Raw genomic sequence first — 26,369 nt, forward strand, 5'->3', positions numbered from 1 at the left:
GCCACTGCTGACGGAGCTTTGGCTGTGTGAGGCACAGGGGATCCCTGGCAGGTACGAGGGGTTTACCTGGCAGCAGAGAGCACGAGTGGAGTGCAATTACTCTAATTTGGTGATTGCTTTATGGAAAGCACATTTTAATGCACAAGCTCCTCCTGCTGGCATGTCCCCAAAACGACATCAGTGCCAGCCCAGTGGAGCAAAGCTACTCAGAGGGAAAAGGGCAAAAGGGGCAGAAGGAGTTCCCCTAAAATGAAGAGAGATGAATTAATTTCAGTCTGGCAGGGCTGAGGTAATCAGGTCATTTAGGGTAATTACATGAACACCAATGTCTGTGAGCAAAGGACAGAAATTGCAAGTAATTCTGCTAATTTAAATGATGCTACTCCACAACATGATATATCTAATAACTAAATTAGAGATTAATTTATCTTAAATGTCTTAGTTAATTTTTATAATGGCAATCTAAGACACATCATTATCTAATGTAGGTTTACAGAAATCAATGTATAGCTGAGGAATTACAGCTTCATGCATCCAGCATGAAAAGAAAACTGGAGCTGAAATTGAATTGATCCACTTCCATGGAAACAGATGTTCTGTGGGGAAAAAGTTTCAAGTATTAAAAGAGCCATAAATTTAAAGAGTCTTTCAGCCCCCTTTTCATCCTCCCTTTTTCCAAACCTGATGGGAGAACCACCCATCTCACTTGCCTGCTTCAGCTCTGGCTTTCTTGCCAAAATGACCAACCCAAAACACAAGGTCAGCAAGTAGGAGGGAAAGAGTCATCTCCCCTCTGTTCTGTCTCCTGAGATTTAATAATTTAGTTCTGGCCTAGAGGTAGAACAATACTTTCACAGTCTCTGGCACTAACCAAGACACTTTCTAAATGCATTGACAGTTCAAGTGGTCAAATATCCCACCAACTCCTGGGCAGAAGCATGAAGACCTTAATGTGATTCTGTCCGTATTTCTGGCAAATGCACATGAAGATGGAATTGAGACAAATCTTTTTGCCACCCACTGTTTGGGATGAGGAAGGATGAATAAGCCATTACCTACCAGGTTTGCAGATCCTCTTGTTTGTCACACTCAGTAAAAATAGTCCCTAGGTTAGTCTGGGGGTGCTGAGTTAGCCTCTAGTTGATTGGTTTACTCACATTAAAATACAACTTCAAAATACCTAAATCTAAACCAGGGAGTAGCTGTGCTGCAGTAACTCTCCCAGCCCTGCTCCCCAAGTCCCTGAGGTAAGTTCACAACTTATCTAAGCCTACACCTGTCCCAGCTACACCTGTTTGGCTTTAATAAACATTCTGCTTTTCATTCTGTTCCTTCTGAGCCTCAGAAGCCTCAGCAGGGTCCAGGCAGAGAGGCTTGCCAGGCACTGCCCTGTTCAGCAGTGGAATGTCCACATATTAAAGGCTCAAGTTCTTTTCTACATTCTCACCTTGGCCCATTCTGAAGAAAACAGCAACCTGCTGAGGCAATCAAACCCCTCCTTCCCACGGGGTCATTGTTTAGCTTTTAAGCATTCCTGATTGATCTGCCCAGCGTTTGTTTGGCAAACGATTCAGTTTCATTGATTTTGTCTTGGTGTCAAGTTCTGCCTGAGGTGCATCTATAGAAAATAGCTTAAAATAACCGGTCCTTTTCATCAGCTGCTGGTTTATTCATACCTTTGATTTATTGCTCTCCCTGTATCCAAATGCAAACTGTATTTTGTGGGGTTTTTTTACATACTCGGTACATGGAACTGCAGCATTCTCTTGGCTGATGTTGTGAGTGCTTACATGAAGAAATTTATTTCCCATCTCAATGCCTATTCTTCAGGATAAAATTAGAGAGAGAAGTTTCTGATAAAAATAGGATAACGTATCTGCAATTGGAGATACTTTTGTATCAGCCAGAGATCAGAGAACAGAATAAGCACATCTTGGGAGTGCAACAAAGCTCAGGATCAGGCATTTCATGTATCTATCTATAGATCTATCTCACACGTAAATGCCTCCCTGGAGACATTCATAATTCTAGTTTTACTTCAGTTATGTTAAACACTTCATGAAAAAAGGCATTCACTGCCAGGTAAAGTTGGTGACTTTTGCCAGCTTCTTGTGTTAATAATTCTTTGTTAGTCATTATAATAATCTAATTCTGGTAATAACCTCAACAGTTAATGTGGTGCTCAGGCAGGCAGGTCCTCAAAAAGGTCCTGTTCAGCAACACCCATATCAGGAGATCCTTATTAGACAATTGAGAACTAATTCTGACTTGACAATGCAACATATCTCAGCACCTTCTGCCAATTAAAATCAGATAAGACACCTGTTTAGTGGCATTATTAACTAAGATTCTGAATTCATCAAATCATTTCAGATACTGTATTAACTCCTGCTTTGCAGTCAACTGAATAAAATCCTAGTTCCAGTTGGTGAAGTGTAAAAATAATTGGAGACACATTTTCTGCCACCGCTCCCAATTTTGTAGAAATTAAATATAATTATTAATGAGAAGCTGTGGTCTCCATTTATTAATATAAACGTCTGATTTGGATGTTTAAAGAGTCAGTTTTTAACAGAAGAGATAGAAAGACAATCCCTCTATAGCACACTTCAACACTGAAAATCCTGAAGACACTATTAGAGCAAAGTTGTCAGGTTACAAACTGAATAATCATTTCCCATCAAGATTAGATCTGAAATGAAATTTCAAAAAATGAAAAGCATTAATTCTAATACTCTGTCCAACCATTTGGTTAATCTACAGCTCCTTTACTTCCCCATACACACTTCTATACTCATGGTGTATTTGATCTCTTCTTGCAGTGAAATAATGACACATAATCATGTTTCTATTTGTTACAATTCAAATTACCCTGACTTGAACATTCACATGCTACAAATCACTTTCCATTTCAGCATGAAGACTTTCTTCATCAGCATCTTCACTGTCATTTGAATTTTCCTGTAAACCATGACACTGTACTTGACTCTCACAACACAACATTTTTCCCCACTAACTTCATTTTGAAGTTGGCATACTGAGATGGTTACTGTATCTAATAGTTCTGTGACTGAATAATATCTGTGTTCTACACTCTTTCACTCAGGAAAGGCTCAGAACCCTGCAAAGGTGACCTTTCATCACTTTCCATCTAAGCAATACTCAATATTCTCATTCCTGGGCTTTCCAGTGCACAATGGGAATGGTGACTCCCCAGGTTTTGTGATGCCTCAGACAGAATAAGGGAATGCATGGACACTGTGCTCTGCCAAACAACCCCTGCCCAGCTAACTAGGAAGTCAGAGACCACTACTCACATATTTACATTCATTTATAACTTAAATATTTCATTTCTGCATTCCTGTGCTTAGTTGAAAGGCAGGAAGTTTGGCTGTTCCATCCATTTCCATCTGGAAATCACCAACATTCAGCTCTACTCATTCTCCTCCTGTCAGGGGTGGCTCTGTGTGAGCAGCACATCCACCACCCCCATTTTGAAATCCTCAAAAGGGGATTTCATGAACAAGTGGTTCAGAAGCAGAACATGATCCAGGGTTGTTTATGTAATAACAAAAGGTGAGATTTGCTTTCAGAACAGTGTTCAGTTCCTGGATTTGGGGTTTCCTGCTAATAATTATCTTTAAGGAAAGCACAGACAGCTAGAATACATTGTTATTGAAAATACTGAGGAAACTGGAGACAGAAGACATGCATTAGGATTCACAATGCATCATACATGAAAATAAACTAAAACTTCTGTTTGGCAAGTAGCAATTTCCACGTGCTGAGGCAGCAGTACATTACCAGGCAGGCACTTCCTCCCTATAGTCACAAACTGTTTGCACACAATGGTTTTGACATGGAGGGCAGACAAATTTAATTACCAAATGAGCTTTTAAACAGCATATAATCAATACAATTGGCATTGGGCATAACAACAAGGTTTACAGCAAATGCCTTCTCAGACACCAGGACACCAGTAAAGCCAGTGGGGCCAGTAAAAGGAGTTAAGTATTAACACCCCTGAGCTCTCCACATCTAGTTTACACAGCACAAAAAATGAAAATAATTAATCATGTTCCATGCCAAGCATGGGGAAAAAAATGTTTATCATCTCCTCCAATTTGCTCAATTTTGCCAATATCACAGAGAGGAAAAATCTGAAAGCTTAAAATATTTCTTCTTATCTGTTCATCCCTATCATTTACTTGATCCTGAGCTCACTAATGTACTGAGACTAATGGCAGTAAAAAACTTGGTGCCTACTCCTGCCTTACTTTACCACATCAGACCTTCACCCCCTAATTTCAGCACCTGGGAAGAGCAGCAGTTCCCCAGTCTCCTGTTTTTCCATGGGCTGAGGAGCAAACAGCTCCTGGTGCTTGAGCTCTGCCTGGGCCATGGCCCTGCTGGAGCCAGCTGGCTGCTGTGTCCCTGCTCAGGGGCTCTGTCCCTCCACTCTCCCCAACCCTTTTCTAATTCCAATTTAGCCAGGCAGGAATATCTGCCCCAAAGCACTGGCAGGTGCAGCTTTCAGTGGGTTTAAACAGTCTCCAAAGGAATAATGTGCTCTTTGCTTGGGTTTTTCCAGTAAACTGCCCCTCATAAAAACCTGCACAATTACCATCACTCTTTTATTTTTAAGGACAAGCCCCTTCTTTTAAAATTACCAAATGGAAGCAAATGGAATGACAGAGAAAAGTTGTGATCAAAACATGTTGTTTTGATCTTCCAAGGAAGTGCTTCAGTTTTAATTGCTCCATCAAGTTAAGAGGTATCAGCTGCTTCTCTGAAGTATCTTCATTTCTCATGAAGATTACACATGATATTAACATGTGCAAAGGCAGGAGAGAGCTGTTGTGACCATTCTCAGAGACAGATCCAGATTTGAATCAACGTCACAATAACAGCTATGAATATAAAAAAATGAACAAACTTAGAAACTGCTCCAGGAATCATAATCATAACTTTTCTGGAAAATGTGGTGACAACAGTAACATGAAGAACACTGCTCTACAGCAATCACTCCTTCTGGGTTTTATTTTTTAAATACTAAGGGCATGTTATTGCATTCCAGCCATAAGCTTGATACTTATAGTGATCCATGACCTAAAAACCTCAAAAATATAGGCCATAATCTCAGCCCCTGGGAGCTTTTAAATTATTCTTCTTTTTAGCCTATTATTCAGTATTCCGAAGATAAAAAAAGAAATTCCCACTGACTTGGATAAGCCCATAGAAAAAAGTACATCTGCACCTGGCAAACATAATCACAGGGTTGAGACTTAGTATAGTGAAATTAGATCTGTGATCTCTAAATAAACAAAAGTAATCAGGATGGGGAAATATGTAAATAAATGAGTACCATCAACAGAATAACAAGGGAAATGCTGACTTTGTTCTTGGTAATGAAGACAGAAACTAATGTTTATATTTAATCCAAGACAGAAAAGGAAGCTCATGGAAGAATGACACTGCCTAGTAAATGACTACAGGAGCCAGCTTGGGATGCAACAATCCTGATGGATCAGACAGAAACTAAACAAGATCAGGCTGGCCAGCAAAAAGGTGACCACAGTAATCAGCAACCAAAATCACATTTTCTGTTTAATCATATTTTAATTATTTTCTCTGTAAAATGAAAATGTCTGTGATAAATGCAGCTCATCCTTTTTTTCATCTTGACTCCAAATTAGGTTAACAGGCAGCAAAATTTGCTACTGACTCCAGTGGGAGTTCAATGCACAGTGCATTGCTGGCCAGGAGCTCCTGGAATTTGGGGTCAGCTCTCCAGGTATCATTAGGTTCACAGCCTTTAAAATATGTATCATCTTGGTCCTTCTATAACTCAGAACTTTGACAGAGTTCAAAATAAAGATAAATCAGATTTGCAATAATATTTGCCAGAATATTAGAGAAGAATCAATTTAGGACAGCAGTGAGCAGCCATGGCTGTGTCACTGCTGGCAGCCACTGCAGTGCAGCTCCAGGGCTGCAGTGACATTGCTGCAGCTGGGAGCTGCTGAACCTTCTCAGTTCCAGCTCCTGGAGAAGCCTGGAAATGGCTGCTGCTGCCCAGAGAATCTGCTTCTGGAGGCCAGCTGAGTTTTGCCCCAGAAGGAAGCTAGCAAAGGATCACAGGATGACAGGCACTTCCCTCATTACCTATGAAATCCCCCTCTTGTTTCTTTGAGTTTTGTGGCTTTTGGCCACATGAAGATTTTGCTGTTAGGAAGAACAGCCAGCTTTGACAGAGGACACCTTACTGCTCCAAGTCCATTTTGAAGTAACCAGTGACTCCCTTTCCCTGCTCTGGCAGCTCAGTGAAGTCACTGGGCACTGTCACAGGTGCTCATGCCCAGCACCAGGCTGTGAGATGGAGCAGAATTTTCTCTCTGTTGGGGAAGCTCTGCTTTGCCAGCAGGAGCACAGCTCCAGCAGTCAGGAGGGGAGGTTTGTGCCTGCAGCTCCCCTGTGCTGGCCTGAGCAGCAGAGAGAGAGGCTCTTTGTGCCCTGCTCAGGTGACACAGCACCTGAGTGCAGTGACAGCTCCACGGGCAGACAGGAACCCTTCTCACCTTATCCCTGCCCTGTGCTCAGCAATGCTGGGCACTGGATTTGCTTGGAGTCTTTAGGATTTAGATGCATTTTGACTCAGCTGCAGCACTACCAGTAAAAATATGATAAAATATTCAGTCTGCAAACCAAGACCATTTTCTTACCTTTTGGTCATACCTGACAGTTCTCAATAGCTGATGCTTTAGGATTTATCTCTTTTATTATACAGGAGCCTTCTACTGAAAGGTTTCCAACAGAGTCAGACATTTAGAGCTGCTCAGTGTATATATATATGATTTACTGTATTATAACTAATAAATTAAATCTCTTATAAATAATTAACTTATGAGTCCTTAAAGATCAGAATAAAATTTGAGAAACAAGATTTCAGAGGTCAGATAGCCACAGAACAGTAAGAAATGGACTCTGCTGTTTGCAAGGCCCATATTTCTGACTTTCAGACCCAAAGATTAGCAGGTCTCTTTTTAACACATGAGTTTTACTAAACTCTTAAGTGTAATTGTGTTACACCTCTAAAATCTTAAACTAAAAATAAATCTTCATACTGCTGTTGGTAATCAAACTGTGAAGCAATGTGTAATTAATATGGGAAGATTTGGAGAAAAATTACTTTGGTCTGCTCTTGGAGATGGTGATCTCCCCATCCCAGCACAAATCCTTCCTGGAATTTGTTTAAAACCAGGTTATTTGAGCAAGAGGAAACTGCAGAAGGCTGTTTAGTGATACAGCAGATCTGCATTAGGAAATGAGCAGCTCCATCCTCCCAGAGCAGCAGAGCCTGGTGTCAGACTGAGGTTGTGAATACACAAAGTTCCCTCTGGGTGCTGTCCCTGGGCCATGCAGGGTCAGGGTGGATTCCTGAGCCATCCCTGCTGCTGCACATGGACCAGCACTGGCTCAGGATGCTGCCACTGCTGTTCTGCACAGACCTCAAGAGTTCAGGTCATTTGGCCTTTCTGAACTGACATTTGGCCTCCTTTGTATCTACAGAGCAGGTATTTGGAGACCTCTGAAACAGTCTAAAGTAAAAACAAACCAGCCAAAATCACCTTCTTTACCCACTGGGTAATGATGTGAAGGGCCATGGCAGGGAAGGAAGGCTGCATACTATGAATTTTTTGTTATTAATAGACAAGTACCTCTAATTACATCGAGTTATTCTAGGACATTTCAGCTAACTGCTCATGAATTCTGCTACCACCACACAAGTACCAAACATATTAAAAATATACCACAAAAATAGGATCTGTAATACAACAGAATTGAATGGATGATGTTTACAGCTGGCAGATAAGCAAAACCAGGGAACAAAGCTTCTGTAGGATGTTTTGAATTTCAGTGATGGCCTGTAGCTAATTCCTGCTGTTTTCACAGGAAAAACTGATGGCTGCTGCAATATTTCTCAATACAAGTTCAAATAAGGAAAAGAAATAACCCACCTCCTTTTGAAAAACTGTGCAGATGGGCATAAACAAGCTTGTTATGGTCTGGATTAAAGCCAAGTACATGCAAAGTACAAAGATACCTCCCTTATGAAGATTATTTGTTTTATTATTTGAAGGGATGCATCCATTTATCCATTACTGTCAGTGGTGCAGAGAAAGGAGCATGAATAAGCACTGGAAGACTGCAATATAAGATGTATAAACAGATTGCTCTAAACCACAGTTTCATGACTACTCCTTACTGCTTCATATGCCAAGAGAAAGGAATAAAGTTTATTTTCCATCCTCTGCATAGCCTCTTTCATTCCTCAAAATCTCTTCCACTGTGGAAAAGTAATTAAACTTAATCTTTTGTTTTATTCCCAGTGAAATAAGCACTACAGAATAATTTTTCTTGCAATACTCCAAATCTAACAGTTACATGAAGAGGAAAAAAAAGTCATGTTGTTTCATTAGCAAATTATTTTTTAAAAAATCATTCTACTAATTCTGCCATTCAAGCAATTATGTAAAATTTACATATGGGAATACATTTGCACACACTCATTCTGATTTAAAGAACAGTGCATTTTCAATAATTATTCCGCTTTTTTCCCCAGCATAACAGATTTCTCAAGGGCAATTGCTCTCAGATATTGACATTTCAGGGGATCTGGAGCAAACATCATAAACTCATGTCTGAGAGCTCAGCTGGCAATACCTCTGACAATGCATTACAGAAATCCACCATGCAGGCACTGTTTGCAAATGCCATCCTGTGCCAAGAGTGCTTGCAGATGTCACAGAGAAGCACCCAAGATGGAAAAGGCCCTTGGCTGAATGCAGAGCAGCTCCTGGTGCCCCAAGGCCTGGTGTGCAGGGGACAAACACCAGCAGTGCCCTGGGACGGTCACCAGGCAGGGACTTCCAGGGGCCATTCATTGGTTTTCTGCACCAGAAACCCTGGAAATGCCATTTTGCATTTCAGAGTGTCAGAAAGGCAGCTTGGTGACACAGCAAAGGCTGCTTGGGAACTGAAGAGAGAACAGAGCTGTGGCCTGACCACAAGGAAACAGAGCCAAGCTGGCAGGTCACAGAACTCAGACCCTGCTTCCCAAACAACAAATCCCCAAATCTGCTCTCCCTGCAGGTGCTGCCTTGGTGATCCAATGCACAAGTGCTGGTCTGGGAGTTCTTCTACTCTCCCACATTTCAGAAACTCCCACAAGAAAAGTGATTTTTCAATGGTCTGTGTTGTTGGCAAGCATCTCTATCAAGCTTCCCCTGTCAATAGAATTCAAGCTGAAAATGCCAAATTAAAGTCTTTCTCTTGAACATACACTCTGAATTTCCACAACTGGTTTGTACTCAAGTCATCTGTTATAAACTGTGTCTATCACTTTCATGACTCCTTGTAAGATTTTACTAAGTAGGGAATTAAACTCACAAATCTCCAGTCTGGGTTGTGCAGGTCACACTAGCATAGTTTAAGTAATATATTTTGCCATGCAGACTGGTTGAAGAGAGTAAGAAGCCCCTAAGTCCCCTTCAACCCATCAGAGAAAACCAGGAGTAGAAATAACTTCAGTTTTGTGAGAATAGCATGGCTTCAAAAACATCCAAGTGCCACAATTTCATGCTTTGCAACTTCTGAATATATTACAAATACAATATATATGATAAATACAGTATTATTTGGTTTGGTTTCTTTCAGTTCCATTAATCAGTTTCTATTCATTCTGTGAACATATATTTAAAGAAATATTTCCCTCTTCAGCTGTATATCTCAAATTCTAATTTCAGAAAACAGAACCAAAAGAGTAGTGGGCTATGAGAACTTACTGATGAGGGAGGCTCAGCATGCCATGTGCCCTGAGCCCTCCTGCCATCACACCTACCTGCACCCTGCTTCCAGCTGCATGGGGAATGGAACTTGAGCAATTTCTCCTCCCTTCAGCCCTGTGCCATTGCCACAGAGGGCTCAGCTGGGGATCCAGGCTGGCTGGGTGCAGGGGCTCAGCACATCCTGCCAGGGGAGCCCCCAGGGCCTTGTCCTGAGGAGCAGGAGAGGCAGCTCAGGGTTCTGGATCCCGGATCCATCTGCACTTGCACACAGACTGCTCTGGCTGGCCAGATGGCTTCTTACAAAACAACATGTTCACATCAACAGTGTTCAAAACACTTTCTGCTGGAAACTTGTTTTCTGTCAGGGACCTGCAGATGGTTCCCTTCCCCTACCTGTAAGTTCTCCAAAATACATCTCCTGAACTGGCTGTTATGCAATCTTCATATGCTGAGATTTGACTGTGAATATCTAAAGCTGGCAATTTTCTTAAAATAAGCTCCAGAAAGAGAAACTTAACAAGCAATTATAGATCAGCTAGTTTAAATGCAGCTGTAGAATAAATATTACAAACTGTTTTGCAGGATTTAGTAGGCCAAAAAGTAAGCTTTAAAAATTACAAATTCATTACAGGGAACTCATGCAGATTTGGGTAAGGCCAGGAAATTGGCTCAAGAAGGGCAAATATTGTGAAAAGAACATTACACAGCTCCACCAGAGGTGTCTGTGGGGTGTGCACGTGACACAGTGAGGCACCTGAGCCAGCCCTGAACAACTGTGCAGTAAATGGCTCCTACCATCCACATGTCCCATTATGCAGTCATACAGAGGCAATTTAGTGTACTCTCACCTGCTCAGCAGCTAAAAAAATACACCGAGAAAAAAATTATCTTCACACCAAATTAAAATATTCACTTTGATTTTTTTTTTGGCTCTTTGATGACCTGGATGCCACATCAAAATATGCATTACGATGCAACATAATTCTATATGTTTGTGGGTTTTTATATTGCAAATTCAGTGCCTATTTTAAAAGACTGCATTAATTTTGGGGGGTTTGATTGAAAAGGGACAAAAAGACCCAGTTTTGGTAGTTCAAAGTGTGGGAGGTCCCACATGCTGGAAGGCAGACCCTGTCATGCAGCAAAGACAGCAAGAACACAGAGGCATCTGCACTGGCTTCCACTCCCAGCATTTTAGCACATTCTCAGCTATTGATTGACCAAGTTGCAAACTCCTCTGTGCTCTCCTGCTCTGAAAAAGTCAATTCCACCAGAATAATGGAGCAAATTGTTACAGACAAAGAGGATAACTGGGAAATAAACTGCCCAGACATGTCTAGCCCTATTTACTAGAAAAATAAGGATAACACATAGAAAAAAAAGCTTTTTCATTAAATTAGGTGTATCACTGAAGCAATTTTTAACAAGAATCCTACTCAATCATGCCAGAAACTGGTTTACATAGTAAAAGGAAATAACTAGACAATTGCAAAGACATTAAAAGCTTACTTTTACTAGCTAGCTTCCTTTACAAATTATGCCTACTTGTTAATGAACAAAACAGAATATGAATCTCTAATAATTACTATTATTTGAAGGGAAGAAGAAACAAAATGCCCTGTTATATTTCTTAGCTTTTCAAGTAGAAATATGTTCAAACTTTCACCAGGAAAGTTTGTATCAATCTTGTAGAAATGTCAAACTCCTTCAAACATGAAAATCTTGATGTCAATATTCTACAGTTGTCAGTAATCAGGTGCAGACTGAGAGAGTAATGGAGAGCAGGTTTACACACATTGGTTTGTGTTTGACTGTTTTCATGGTTATGCTTTGCAACTCTTGACTCATTATTTTGCATGAGAACTAAAACATGCATTTGTTTTATCCCAGATTTAGGTACAACACCGTGGCACTGCTTTTGGAGACAAACACAGCACCAAGAGCTCTTTAACCCAGCACAGAGCTGCAGAACAGACAATCTGGGGAGTGGGGCTGCCACTGAGGCTCTGGGCAGGCCTGGCAGAGCTGCTCTGGCACAGACTGAGCAGCAGCCACAGCTGAAAGGCAAAACCACAAAGCCCAAGGTGCCAACGTGCTCCCAGCCAAGCACAGCCCTGCCCAGGAGGGACCCTGTCCTCTCCCAAGGCACAAGGACCTCCTGCCTACATCCTCCCACAGAGTTCATGCACAGCAACCTGACACAGACAATATCACAAATATCACATGGGCCTCCTGCCTACATCCTCCCACAGAGTTCATGCACAGCAACCTGACACAGACAATATCACAAATATCACATGGGCCTCCTGCCTACATTCTCCCACAGAGTTCATGCCTTAGGCCTGGACAATGAGCACAGTAAACTGACACAGACAATATCACAAATATCTGCATTGTAAGCATTATTAAAATTGCCACCTGGATTTGATTTTGTATTTGTGTGTGCCCCACACATGCACATTTCATAATTTCATGTATCTGCTAACACTCTCATGATACCAATGAACAGTTGTAGCAAAGTTTGAGAATTGCACAAAGAAATTGTTTCCTACTGAGGAAATCCAGATTCTAGGGTTTCAGGATGAGTAAAGTACATATACTGCTGAATAGAGAGGATCAACATATAAATTACCTCAGAATCTACTAAATGTTTACATGAGCAAAAAATTTATTTTAAAGTATGCAGACTTCATGAAGTTGAAGATAAAAGACCCTGTGCATTTTCCAGGTTTCCAGTACTTAAAAAAAAAAAAAATCATCCTGAATTATGCTGAAGGCACTTCACAAGAATATATTCAGGCTATGAAACAGAGAATGAAAGCTTACAGAGCTGAGGATTAAAGGATGAGGGGCAGTTTTGTCCCAGCACAGAGAACAGCACTGAATGCCCACCCAGCTGGTCAGATAACCCAAGCAGAGGGATCTCCCCTTGCCAGGCACTGACACTGCTCTGTACAGGGAGCAGCACTGAATGCAGAATGCTCACTGCACCAGACCTTCCCACCCCAGCATCCTGCATGGAGCTGCACCTTTATACACTGTGAGAATATTCCAAAATACCAGAATCACTCATATATATTTTTTCAAAGCTTTTTTCAGAAGACAAAATACCTTCCTACAGTAGTGTTTAAATAAAAATTCTGTGCCTATGGTGAACACCGTTGGTTGCTAGCTCAGCTACCATTGCTATTTCAAAAAAAGAAAAAAATCCCAATACCCTTCTAATGAAATGGCTTCTTCTATGTGTGCATAAAATACAGTAAAGTAAAATAAATCCTGTGTAAGTGCTCTCTATTTCTACATTCTTTTCCACCATTTTCCCTTTTTCACCTCATTTTAACATACATTCTCTTCAATCAATCCAAACTGTCTCACTCAGTCTCTCGTTCCCATTACATTTTACAGCACTCCTCTACTCTTATTCAACTCATTTACTCTTGCATTCCCTCCTTTCTCCAGTTTTCTTTCTATAATAATTCACACTGACAGCCACAAGACTGTCACCCACTAAAACCCAGCTATGGTTTGCTCCTGTTTATGCCCAGTTATTCTCTCAACAAACTCCTGAGCTAAGTTGTTTCTATGTTGGTGAGTCAAACCTCTGCTGTCCAGAAATCATCATTCCCACAGCTACCCATGGAAACCAATTCCCTCCTGCATTAACAACATCAAGTCATCCCTTTCCAATCAATTCACCTGCTCATGTTTCAGTTTGCCCTTGTTTCACATTTCCTTTATTACAATATAGGCCTCAAGTCCCTGTTGACTTACTCTGGTTTTCAGCCACCCAGACCTCAATCACAGTGTGACACTGCCCAAGCCCAGAAAATCCTGAGCAAATCCTACTCAGTATTTGACAATTTTTTATTCTATTGCTCTATCTTCCCAAATCTATTTTGTGAAAAAATCCAGTATTTTCAGTACACTCCTCCAGGCTGAAAATCTCATTTGAAAGTTGCTACTGAACAAGTCACTCCAGTTAAAAGAATGACTGGTGAACAACTGAACTGCTGCAGTCTGGACTTTTCCTGTTTTATGCACTGCTGTTAAATTAATTTAAACTAACATCTTGACACTGTGCTCTGCCCTTTAACATGTTATGATAATGACATTTTCTTGGGTTAAATTCTATTCCTGTATGTCATTAATTCAATATATTAACCAGTGCTGATAATCAGAAGGGAATAAAGTAAGAATATTGATAGAAACCGCAGTGCTTACAAGAAAGGTGCAGCAATTCTATATTTGAATGTCAGGTGCAGCTGTCATATGGCTCATCTGACAAGACCATCTTTATTCTTTTACTCACTTAGGACAGCCACACCACACTAAAAGAAAAGGTCTAAAGATGGCTGTCAACATAGCTGAAAGCAAAGAAAAAAAAGTAAACTGATTGTTCCATACTTTATCTCAGAGTAAAGTGCTTTCATGCTATCAAGAATGAGGACAGGACTTTGAAGTTCTGCACACTTAACTATATTAGCATTTCCAGCATTCCACTTTTCATAGCCCAGATGCAAAAATTTGTTCCAGATCCAAAAATGGCATAAGGAGCTTTAAAAAATATTGGATCCATTGTTTATGAGTTAGGTGGGAACAAAATAGAAGCAGGATTTTTCTGTGTGTTTAAAATTAGAAAGTTTCTGATTTAGCTCACCAAATCCACCTTGGCAACTCCCTGCCAGACACCAGTGTGCAGTAAATATGCTGACAGGAATGGTGTGCCCAACCTCCAAAGTGAAACTTTCTTTCCTGGCTCCAGAGCCCATTTTTTGCTACCAACTTCAGAAACACCTGCTCAGTGCAGAAACGCTTGAATGTATAAAGAATTCACTTTTTAACAGGGGAGTGCATGTGACTTGTAACCAAGGAAACAGGACCACTGCTGTAATGACACGAAACTTAACTGGCTCTGTGTTCTTTTATCAGAAAAATCTTACTATCTTCTTGCACTGCTACAAGTTCACAAACCTCAGAATTTAGAAACCCTGTCTTTTGCTAAGGACTTGCTGAGTTTGTTGGCAAGCAGCAAAGGAGCAAGGAAGGAGGATGTGCTGCTGAGAATCACAACTCATCCCTCGGAATGATCCTTCATTACAAAGCCTGTTGTTAACTCTGAGCAAAAAGGGTAGAAAGTAATGATAGAATTCATGGGGCCCAATGAAAAAAAAAATAAAAAACATTCTAAAACATCCTGATCCAGCCAGTTCCTTGCAAAAGGCAGATGGGAATTGAACATCACAAAATGCACAGCACAGTTAAAATCTCCTTTTGTAGAGCACTGAAGTTTGCTCTTACATTGACTATGGCTGTTTTCAACATACTCTGTTTGTTCCAGAGCTTTATAAATTGTGTGATTATAAAGGAAACCAATATTCACCAGTTAGCAACACACAAAGTGCTTGCTGTCAATCTACTTGCTTTCTATTTTTGTCCCATTTTTTCAACCAATGCAATGGAGAGCATGTCATGTACATTCCTACACATGGAAAAGAAATAATAGCATAGCCTTTCTGTCATTTTTTTCAGTAATTTTAAACATAATTCTTATTTTCTCAGGCAGCATTAAACAAAAGTTTATTCCAAGGTGACTGCAAAGATCACAAGCCCTCAAATGTTTCCAATGGTGACTGGGGACTATTCAATCCTTGTACAGTATGCACTAAATTATTCTTCTTATAAGCACTGTAAAGGTCACTCTGAATATAAAGAAGCATGATAAAAATCTAATTGATGGAAATATGCTCATAAACACCTATTTGTGAGGCCCGTTGAACAATTCATAGTAATTAACTCAGCAAAGCAAGTCTCACTGTCTTTATTGAGATGGTAATTGGTGTACGTCACACTATTTCAAAGTGAAGTGATTCTTTCTTTTTTTTTTATGGTAAGGCTCAACACTGGGGCAATAAATACAATACATAAACCCCTTCAGTGTTATGTAGGGGTTATGATGCTGCTGAAGGGCATCCCAGCTTTACTGAGCATCACATCAAGACAAAAATGCCAACACCTTTCCTTTGAGGTGTCTCAGTCCTGGAACACTGCAACACTGAGGTGCTTCATTAGGGTGAGCTTGGAGGGATGTGTTTCTGTAATACTCTCACTATTACCCACCCCTGCAGGACTAAGTCCTTGCAATTGTACTTGTGAATACCCAAACACTTCTGACTCGGTGGTGCAAGACTGAGAAAATGCAAGTGAGAGCAAGAAATGGTAGCAAAAGGAAGAAAACTTCAAGAGACATAAACAGATTCTTTCACCTGAATAAAACTTATTTGCATTGGGCACTGCTGGCAAATTTAATAAGACCACCTGCTGGAAAAGAAACAACCTATAGAAATGCAGCTGAGAGAAATAAAGAACTAAGAAAACCAAACATATTTTCTAGTCCTTTTTACTTTAACAATTGAGAAGAAAATCAGCAACTACAAAATCGTTTTAAAGATCTCAAAACATATATTCTGACTCCAAATTTTGACTTTTAGTTTTTATCTGACATGTAAAGGATTACAATGTTTTGATAAAAAAGGCATATCTTGGTTATTCTATAAGCCTCATGCAAATCAATAGGGACTATGCAAAATATTCTTCCTGAAAAAAAATGTCATTTAAATTCCAGGGAGCAGTAACTTGACTGGTAACTTCTGTAAAACTACCAACAGCAGAACCAAGTTGAAGTCAGAAAATATCATAAGTGCTGATGGTATTTGGAATATATTTCCATCTACAGCAACTGCCTGAAGATTGGGACTGCTATGAATGGTATTGACATGGTAACTACCCTTCCCCAGCTCAGGTCAAAGATTTCAGAACTTGTTCCAACCATTTAAAAAGACAAACCACTGGTAAGAACAAAATCAGAGGATGCAGGACAGCTCTTTACCCTGTGCAAAGCAGCAGCAGAGTTGCAGTAAATGCTCCCTAACACACTTGAATAATCAATGGGAATGTGTTTCAGTTTTTCATGTCTTATACAAAGCTTTAATTATTTCACAAATCACCTGTCAAAGCCCAGATAGATCCATTGTAAAATGAAAACCTCCAATCATATCATCTCCATATGTTTGGATAAAACCAGCCGTATAAGCCAAATGACTCCAGTAAGCCTGAAGTACCAGTGTTTATCCACAGGTACTTAGTGTTCTCAACCTCTCTTGCTTTTAACATCAGGGATCCCATGTCTCTTTATTCCTGCATTTTCTTGCCCACTTTATCACTCTTTCTATTCCTCCTGATGTATTTTTTTCTTTCCTCTTTTCCCTCTCAACTACGCAGAGCAGGGAAAGGAAAAATCTAAGACATTTGAAGAATGCCATGTAATACACATCTTCAAAATGTGCAAAACCACAGAACACAACAAGCAATTCTTGCAGAAGGGAAAGAGATGAAAGTTTGAATTTTCATATACTTTGACCAAACAATTTTTGCCCTACTTCTTCATATTTCACTTAGATCAAAACATGCATGATGCTTTTTTTAAGTCTGATGTCAAGCATCATAGGTTATGAAAGACTAAAACCAAAACTGTCAGTTACAGAGTGAGGAATGCAGAATCCAAGAATAACAGTGAGACAACTCTATGTTTGTTAAAAACAATCCACTCAAATTCAAGTATTTTAATTCTACCACCAACAAGAATTCCACAAAAGAATATCACATTTTTGCACTGAAACTTCCTGCATTATCTGAACACGATCATCAAACTTTAGATATCTAAGATATTTTTACTTCAACAATCATCAGTGCTTGGCAACACAGCTCAACTGAAAGATAAATATTGTGTAATGTCTCTACATTAGATCAATCAATTAATGTAGCAATAAATTAGTTTCATTAGCACGTTTCAGGCATTAGAAGGTGCTTTACTAATTAAAAGTCCCATATTTAAGCAAATGCTATTTCTAGTTTGCTCATGTAAATTTTATTCCAGAGTACCTATTCTATCAGAGAGGTGATTCCTGTTACACAGCACAGCTGGGTGTGCTGGGGGCACTGGAGCCAGGCACAGGCTGCCCCCCAGCACTGCAGGGTGACCCAGCTGAGGGCTGCCACTCATTCCAGTAAAGGCACAGATGTGCACCCTGATGGTTCACAGAATCACAGAATGATGAGGTTGGAAGAGACCTCTAAGATGAGAATCCAACCTATGCCCCAACACCTCAACTAGCCTATAGCACCAAGTGCCATGTCCAGTCTGTCTTTAAGCACATCCAGAGATGGTGATTCTACCACCTCCCTGGCAAGAGCATTCCAGTATTTTATTCTTCTTTCAGTGAAAAATTTTTTCCTAATATCCAACCTGTACCTTCCCTGACATAGCTTGAGACTGTGTCCTCTTGTTCTGTTTAAGAAGTGTTATGCCATCACCCACTCAGTTTTTGAGAAATCAACCAATTCAAAATTGTATTTAAAACTTCCTTACTTTGCTTCAATATTATTTTACAGAATTTCAGGCATTGCTTGTTTGCCTTTCACTTATTGTTTACCTGAAGATGCAATAACAGCACAACAGTCACACCTCTATCTTCATATGCAAATACATTCATGTCTGTGTATTCAAAAATCTTATTTTAACTAATATTCATGTTTCTGTGAAAAGGTTTATGTTGATTCTTCACACTAAAACTGTGCCACATCTGCTGTACATGACCTATCCCTTGTGGGGATGAAGTCATTGAGTGAAATATAATTGTTACACTAATCTGTACTTAACTTTGAGCAAATGTTTTTATCCCTCTAAAGCATCTCAAACCTAACTTTGAAAGGGTCAATTGTCAATTTCTTTAAAATGAACCCAGAAATACAACATTTACAGGTGCCTCACAGTAACTTTTCTAGAAGATTTATTTCATTTTTGCTTGGCAACAACATTTTAATACTTGTAATGGTATTGTAGAGAAGTTAATGTTCTTTTTATCTCCCATAATACCTCTAATATATACATTTAAATGTTCTCAATGACACACTGACAGGTGCAACTGAAACAGAGATGAGAAAACTGCCAAATCCAAACCAAACTAAAATTCTTCAATTCTTTGAGAACAAACATCTATTTGTCTACAGTATTTTAACTTCATTGTCTGCAAGACCAAAAGCAGATACTTGCCTTTTAACACAGTTTAGTGCTAAATAAATCTGAGAGGAGTATTCCCAGGATGACATCCTTGTTTGAGTTACTGATTGGCTGGCACTGAAGTTTGCCTATCAGTCTCTCTCCATCACATTTCTCATAACTTTACCTTCTAAGAGAGTGGAAACATTTTACAAAATGAGAAAGAGGTAGAAATAGTATTTTTTTTTCACTACCACTTAACTTGGTGACTCAAAGACAACTCACACAGAACACCTAAGAACACAACTTATGCTATCAAATATGCTCCTAGTAATGTCACCCAGGGGAAATGGAGACAACATATTTTTTTGAAAATTACAATCCTCTAATCATCACAAAGAACTGATGACTCTTTGGTGTTCAAAAACATCCTGCAGACAACAGAACCTGCTGGTGATTTACTGAGCAGACTCTGCTTTTGTTAAAGCATCTGAGCAGCTCCCACAAGGGAATAAATGTCCAGCTTTGCAGCTCAGCAGAACATAAAATTGTTATTTAGAAACCACTGTAGCATGTACCTGTGGCCTACAGTATGAGATAAAGTACTTAGCACAGCAATTCCTGAAAACATTCACCAAATTGTGTTTATACCATTCTTGCACGCATTTTTATCCAAACATTTGCACTGCCAATGCAAAAGAACCAGCAAAGTGGGATAATTCTCTGCACAGCTACCAAGTGGGGTCTGTGTTTAGGAGCTTCCCACGTTCAGACTTTGCTCACCGGTAACAAACATTGTGTGAGCAGCTGTAATTTAGCCAACGCTTCTTTGTGCAGGGTGGATGTAAAGCACAGCTCAGGTTAAGATTATATTCCAGATTTACAGAAGATTTGAGGTTGGAAGGCACCCATGGGGATCACTGAGCCAATCCCACAGGGCTGCCCAGGGCGGGGTCCTGCCAAATCCAAGCATGGAGTGTGAGCAGCCTCTGGGCAAACTGCTGGAGGGTTCCATCTCCCTCACAGTGGGGAAAAAAAGGGTTTTATTACTTTCCCTGCATTTCAGTTTGTGCCCATTATGAAGACGTTGGAAAGAAAATCTCTTCTACAAAATTAGGACAATTGATACAGAAACCAGAGCGACAGAAAATTGGACCATCACAGAACTTCAGAATTCTTTTTCCCAACTTTTTAAAGCTTTTAGCTTCTTACAGACTGGAAATATATAATCTATGTAAAGGTTTATATTGAAAGACTCAATAATTCAGTCCAAAGAAATGTGATTCTTGTTGCCAAAGATCCCTTCTGTTTTTATATATATTTACAGAGAGCTAAGAGTGTGTGATAATTTTTCATATTGATAAAAATGTGATTAAAACACAACTGCACTTGTTATAACCAGCTTTGTTTATCCATAGTGAACCAATAAGTGCAAATAAATGTTCATTTAGTAAGTATTAGCAGGAAGGCCTTCACCAGCCAGCAGATGTAGCAATCTAATTCAGCAGTGCCAATTCTTGATTTAGGTACTGCTCCACATGGACTGAAAATTTGTCTTCTGATGTCAATTTTATTACTGCAAAGAATTTTTTATTCAGCATGTAAACTGACAAATTAGCAGAGTCAGAATCTATTTTTTATATTAAGACATGAAAATGAACTCTAAGGGAAACTCTTTGACCAATCCTGTGACTGAGCCAACACAGAATCAAAACTGAAAAACATACAAACTGAGATTACAAGTGGTAGAGACTGACAAAAGAAAAAATACATCAATGACAGTTCACAGCACAAGGATTCAGAACAAGAGACACTTCCACAAGTCACAAGGAGCATTTGATACCACGATGGGAAGAAATGTAGCAAACCCATCACATCATTGTACTGCAAACTGTTACCTGAGTTTCAAAATAAAAAAACCTCTTTCCTCTGTAAGAGTGCCAGGCTGTTTCATACAGATCAATGTAAATGTTCTTCCTTGTCAGATCTGTGCCTGACTGTATGGAATCACTGCCCTTGAAAGGGAGGAATTCCAAAAGGAACAAACAAGAAAAATTTTAGGCAATATTCATTAACAGCGTATTCAGTCTTAGAGATATTAATCTTATGTTCTGCTCACCAAAATCATATTTTAGGATCACAATCAGGTCTTAAAAGTGATTAATTAAACTGACCCTATAATTTCTATCCATAGGACGCCTAATGAGACAAACTTCATGGGATTTTTCATTTGCACACTGAAGCCTGGTCACGTAATTTTGGAGTGAGAAGAAACTCTATAAGACCAAATAATTATTTTTATTTTACATTTCATTGCTTCCTAATGTCATCTTATTACAAAGCTCCCATACCTTCTTGGTGATTTCTCATGGGCAACTCCTCACAGCACTGACTCCTCCTTCCTCACAGCAGAGCCAAACTCCAACTCTCTCCTCACCCAGCTCACCCACTCTTTTATAGCACTCATCCTCATTGGACACAGCTGTGGCCTGTTCAGGGCAGGCCTGCTCCTAATCTTTGGTGATTAGTACAGCTGCAACTCCTCGGGAGAGATTACCTTCTCCTTCTGCACTATCTTCATTTTCTTACATTCTACCCCCTCACATCCTAACAGACAGATCTAATGCTCTGGAGATTTTTTATGCATATCAGGACTGTAATTTTTTTCCCCAGACTGAAGTACCACTACTGCCTACAGCACAGTCCTAGGACTAATAACTCAATGTTTTGTAATTACTCCTTCACTGATAAAGATGCAACTAACTGTACATACATTTGTGCTACAGAGAAAAATTAAATATATCAGAATTTCTGTATGTATTTACAGTGTTTTACAATAAAATATTATTAAACCTAACAGGATATAGTAATTGCAAGTACAGTACAAAGGTTACAATTGATTAAAGTAATAAACAATTCACAGACTCCAAGATATTTCAGATCTCCTGTTGATGAAGCTCAAAATCGATTATGGAAAGATAATACTGGAGAAGTTGGCAATCTGAAGTGGAACTGAAATGCATTTTCTTTCAGATGCTTTTTAAACCCCCAGAAGTGCCAGGTCATGACTCTCAGATAATAAAGGCCATGGAGAGTTCAAATAGTCTAGAAATGATGGCACTTTCAGACACTGACAGAAGGAGCACATTTTAGAAAGGTTCTTTTTATTAATTTAATGCTGCTGCTGTAGCTGCAGAAGAGTCTGATATCTCAGTAGTAAAATGCATTAAAAAGCCATTTTGTCTGCTGCTGTAGATGAAGAATGTAGTTATTTTGCTCAACAGCTGAATTTTTCCAGAATCCCACTAGTATTCCCTGAGAAAACTATCTACTCTAGCCAAGAGAGAATGCTGATACACATGTTATATAAGAAAAAGTTCTCAGGAAATAATTCACAGATACATGTAGGAACAGAATCTCTGCCATAATGTCCAGATATCACAGAACATTCCAATCCATTCTCTCATGCAATGTGTTAAGAATTATGAAATGGCCAAACTTTAAAAAAAACTTCCAAAAATAAAGGTTTTTTGCCACCTGTGGAACACCCACACCAGGGTTATCAGCAGTGCAGTGCATCACAGGGGTGTTTAGGAATGGGTGATAAATAGTGTTGGCCAATTTTTTTCAGCAAATCTCTCTCTTTAGAGATAACTGCATTATTTTGTAACACAATGCTTCACTAACTAAATTGTACCCATAGAATGTTGGAACTTAAATGTGCTCTCAATAAAACTGTGCTCTTTCTGTGAAATTGATTGACTCTCTCCCTACATTACATTTATTAGAAGAAATAGAGTTGGAGGGTTTTATAACAGGGACATGGTACTCACTCAAGACTTGTGCAGCAGTGGCAGAACCCATTACAGGAATTGTGATTTTAATCTGGTCCCGTGCAGGTCCCCATACCTGGCACTTCTTTTAATGAACAGAAACGTGAGATCTAAATTCTACTTACACACTTAGAAAAGAGATAAAACTAAGTATCAGAAAGCCATTGTTTAGGGCTGAGGAGTAAGAGGACACTTTTCTCCCCTCCTGCTTTAGACACAAGTGGCCAAGAGATTATAAATATACTGTTCTGGAAATGGAATTTGTCGGAACCAAAAAATAGTGTAATAAATTACTTTTCTAACAATAGTGTATTAAGATTTTTTAAAACCCACAAAAAGAGGAGTATAATGGCATTTACAATTTCACTTTACAATTGCAAATGTATTTGATATTTGCCCCTCTCTTCTTTAAAAAACAAAACCAATTACAACATGAAAGATAACTTATTTTAAATTGCTCCAAAAAAAGCTACACATGGGCACCTCAACTGGAACTTTAAACCATCTCCATCTCTCCATTTCTCAGCTCTTAGTCAAATTCTAGACAATAAGTTCTTAGGGAGCAAAAGACAAGTCTCTTAAGAAGTTTTCCCCACAAACATCACTTCACCATTTATAACACCATCAGCAAGATGTCTCATCAAATTGACTTCAAATCCACAGAAAAATTGGAAACTCATGAATGCCACAAAATGTATCTTGGCATTCTTCCACTCATCTATTACATTTTCTAATAAATAGAGCTTTCTTGAAATGCAATTTCAACTTGAAAATCTGACACACACTACAAAAGACCAGGCAATAATACAACTAAATATGTGTGCTGTGATGAAACATATTCATTTGAAATTGGTCTTGAAGCTGCAAATGAATCCACCCATGGGTTCACAGGCATGGATGCACAATCCCTGTGCAGAGGCGCCTGGACAGCAAATTTCACACGAGGACTTACTGTAAATGAGTGTTCAACCTATACATAATTTGTGCAGGTGTAGGACTGACGAACCATTACACTGAAAAATTACTAGTGAAAGAACACGATTTTCAAAAACAAATTTACATTAGTATTTTTTCCTAAATAGTTTTAAATATTTACAAATACATGAAGAAATGAGTTTAAAGGGAAAAGGGACAGCTTTACCAGATTATACGCCTTGTGTGATGGTACATCAAAGGTATATCAAAATTTAACAGACAACTGTTATTTCTGGACATATTTAACTTGAACATTAATGAAATCAAACATGCATCAGCAGACTGCAAAATTCAGCTAAAAAGAGCTCAACAGCTTGACTTTTTTATTTGGTTAGTAAGGACCTTAATACTGTTCTACCCCCATCCAAAACAAAGGTTAAAAAATAATAGAAACCCCACAGAAGCAAAAAAAAAAAAAAAAAACCACAAAACTAAGGAAGACCAAATAAAATAAATTGAAAATACCTAATGTTTAAAGAGCATGTATGGATGCAGATTTTAAAGTCATTAGCTATTTCTGAAAGCTTTACACTGTGACTTTCATTCAAAATCCCCATTTAAATAAACAAAAATAATACTGTTTCTCATATATTTCTTTAAATATAAAAAAAGCACCTGCAATCTGAACAGGAGCCTTCTATTTTCAAAAAAGCACTGATTTAAAGATTTTAGAGATGCTGGCATTATATTTTAAATTAATCTGTGATGAAAAAGCCTTAATATTTTCTTGAGTACTTGACAGATACTTACAGAAAAAAGGGCATCAGCTGAATAAGTGTCTCTTTTTTGGGATTGGCTGTGAATTCTGGCACAGTTTGAATAATTTTGTTCATTACATTCCTTAGGTAATTTTGTAGCTGCTTGCGTCGCTCTTCTACAAACTTTGCATCCTAAAAATAGAGAGGAAAAATATAAATGGCACAAAGAACATGTTTCTCAACTTCATCATATAACTAAACAGTCCTGGTAAGCCTAAAAATCTTTATTTTGAAGATCTCTGTTATTATGGCTATATAAATATGTTATGGCAATACGCAAAAATCCCTTGACTCTGACCTTAGAGATAAAGGAAAATCATGAATCCTAATAAAACCTGTGTCACAAAAACATCCACTGACAGGATGTCAGATCCTCTCCCTGGCAGAATCTGTCTTCTCTGGACCATAAACCACTGCAATCTTAGAGAGGCAGAGCAGCACAGCAGCACAGAGGCTGTGGCATAAAAATTTATGCCATGTTTTTTGATATCCAGAATCAACAGTCTTTGCAGGAGGAAATGCTGACTTACTCCCACAATGTCACCCCAATTCACACTTGTTAGATGTTGGGTTCACAAACTCCAGACTGGTCAAGTATTTGTCCAGTATTTTTATGTTATTAAATTGTAATTTTGTGATGATGTCTTCATATAGATTTTTTTAAATATTATATCACACCTCTCATTAAAATGTTTTACTGAAGTTTCTGTAGCATTTTACATCCAGGATATTATACTCTGTTGGCCCAAATAAATAGAATAGTTCTATAAACTTCACGTTCTGCTGATGGACCTAGAAGTGAAAAGTTTATCCCAACCAAGATGCCAGGCATCCCATAACTTCCATGTCATTGAAACCTTTTCCCTGTGAGGGATGACAATGACATGGACTATAATCTAAAGGTGCCACATTTCCCAGGAACAGGGAGCTCTCCCAGGTTCACACTGCCATCAGGGGCTGGATGCTTTATGCTCTGTCTCAGGCAGGCTGGCACAGCTCACCTGGTTAAATGGCACAGGATGTTCTTCAGGCACAAAGCCAAACCTATTATTAGACAGCTACAGCTCTCAAAAACAACCATTATCTAACAGATGTGTCTATCCAACCTGTATTATTTATGTCTGTAAGAAAAGGAATTGAAATTTATTCTTGTTTCTTGGGGGGGAAAAACCAAAGCCGCCAACAAAACACCATAAATACATTTGACAACACTGAATAAATTCATTGAATGGAAAAGGTTCAGCCCATGCTGCCATGCAGGGGATGCAAATCTGAAGGTTATTGCTTCCCTAGATAGAACAGAACAACACCATCAAAGCAGGGATCCTCCTTCAAGTTCAGGAGGAATTTGCTGTAGCATTCCTAGAACCTTCACTGACATTCTGTTCTTCCCTCTCATTAGAAGTTACCAGGAACAGGCATATTTTTAGGAATAACAAATCGGACATAATTGTAGGGACATAACAGAGTAAGATGTAAGAAACTGCTGAAGACATCCATACTTACAGACTTCAAAAACTTAAGCAGTGCTTACGATGTTTAATTAAATTCATTAAATTCCAAAACATATACAGATTAATTTTAATTTTGTTTTCTACATATCAACTTACACAGATGTCCAGTCCTGTTTTAACATTCCAGTTCTACATTAATACATTCATTCAATGTAGTAATGTAATGAAAAATTAATTAATGTATTCATTAATCAAATAAATTAATTCAATGGAGATCTAAGTGAAAATTAAAAAAAAACTATATATTATATACATTGCTATTTCATTTTTATCAGTCACATTCTTTCAGCAACATACACACCAGTTGTGTTGCAAGTGATTTGAAACTCATCCTCTATTAAACCAACAAAGTTGTGGTGATGGAAATGCCCCCAGGCCCCTCTGCA

The 26,369-nt window shown here is 38.9% G+C and overlaps 1 protein-coding gene across 1 annotated transcript in view; it reads right to left on the reverse strand.

Moving 5' to 3' along the window:
• Positions 1 to 26,369, reverse strand: part of SNX29 (sorting nexin 29) — a 101,001-nt gene that overhangs the window by 7,352 nt on the left and 67,280 nt on the right. The window contains exon 20 of the mRNA XM_058815770.1: positions 24,462 to 24,601. Within this exon, the coding sequence (XP_058671753.1) occupies positions 24,462 to 24,601 (140 nt within the window). The remainder of the gene's footprint in view (positions 1 to 24,461; positions 24,602 to 26,369) is intronic.

This window comes from Ammospiza caudacuta, chromosome 17 (assembly GCF_027887145.1).
Source record: "Ammospiza caudacuta isolate bAmmCau1 chromosome 17, bAmmCau1.pri, whole genome shotgun sequence".
In the NCBI taxonomy this organism is placed as follows: Eukaryota; Metazoa; Chordata; class Aves; order Passeriformes; family Passerellidae; genus Ammospiza; species Ammospiza caudacuta.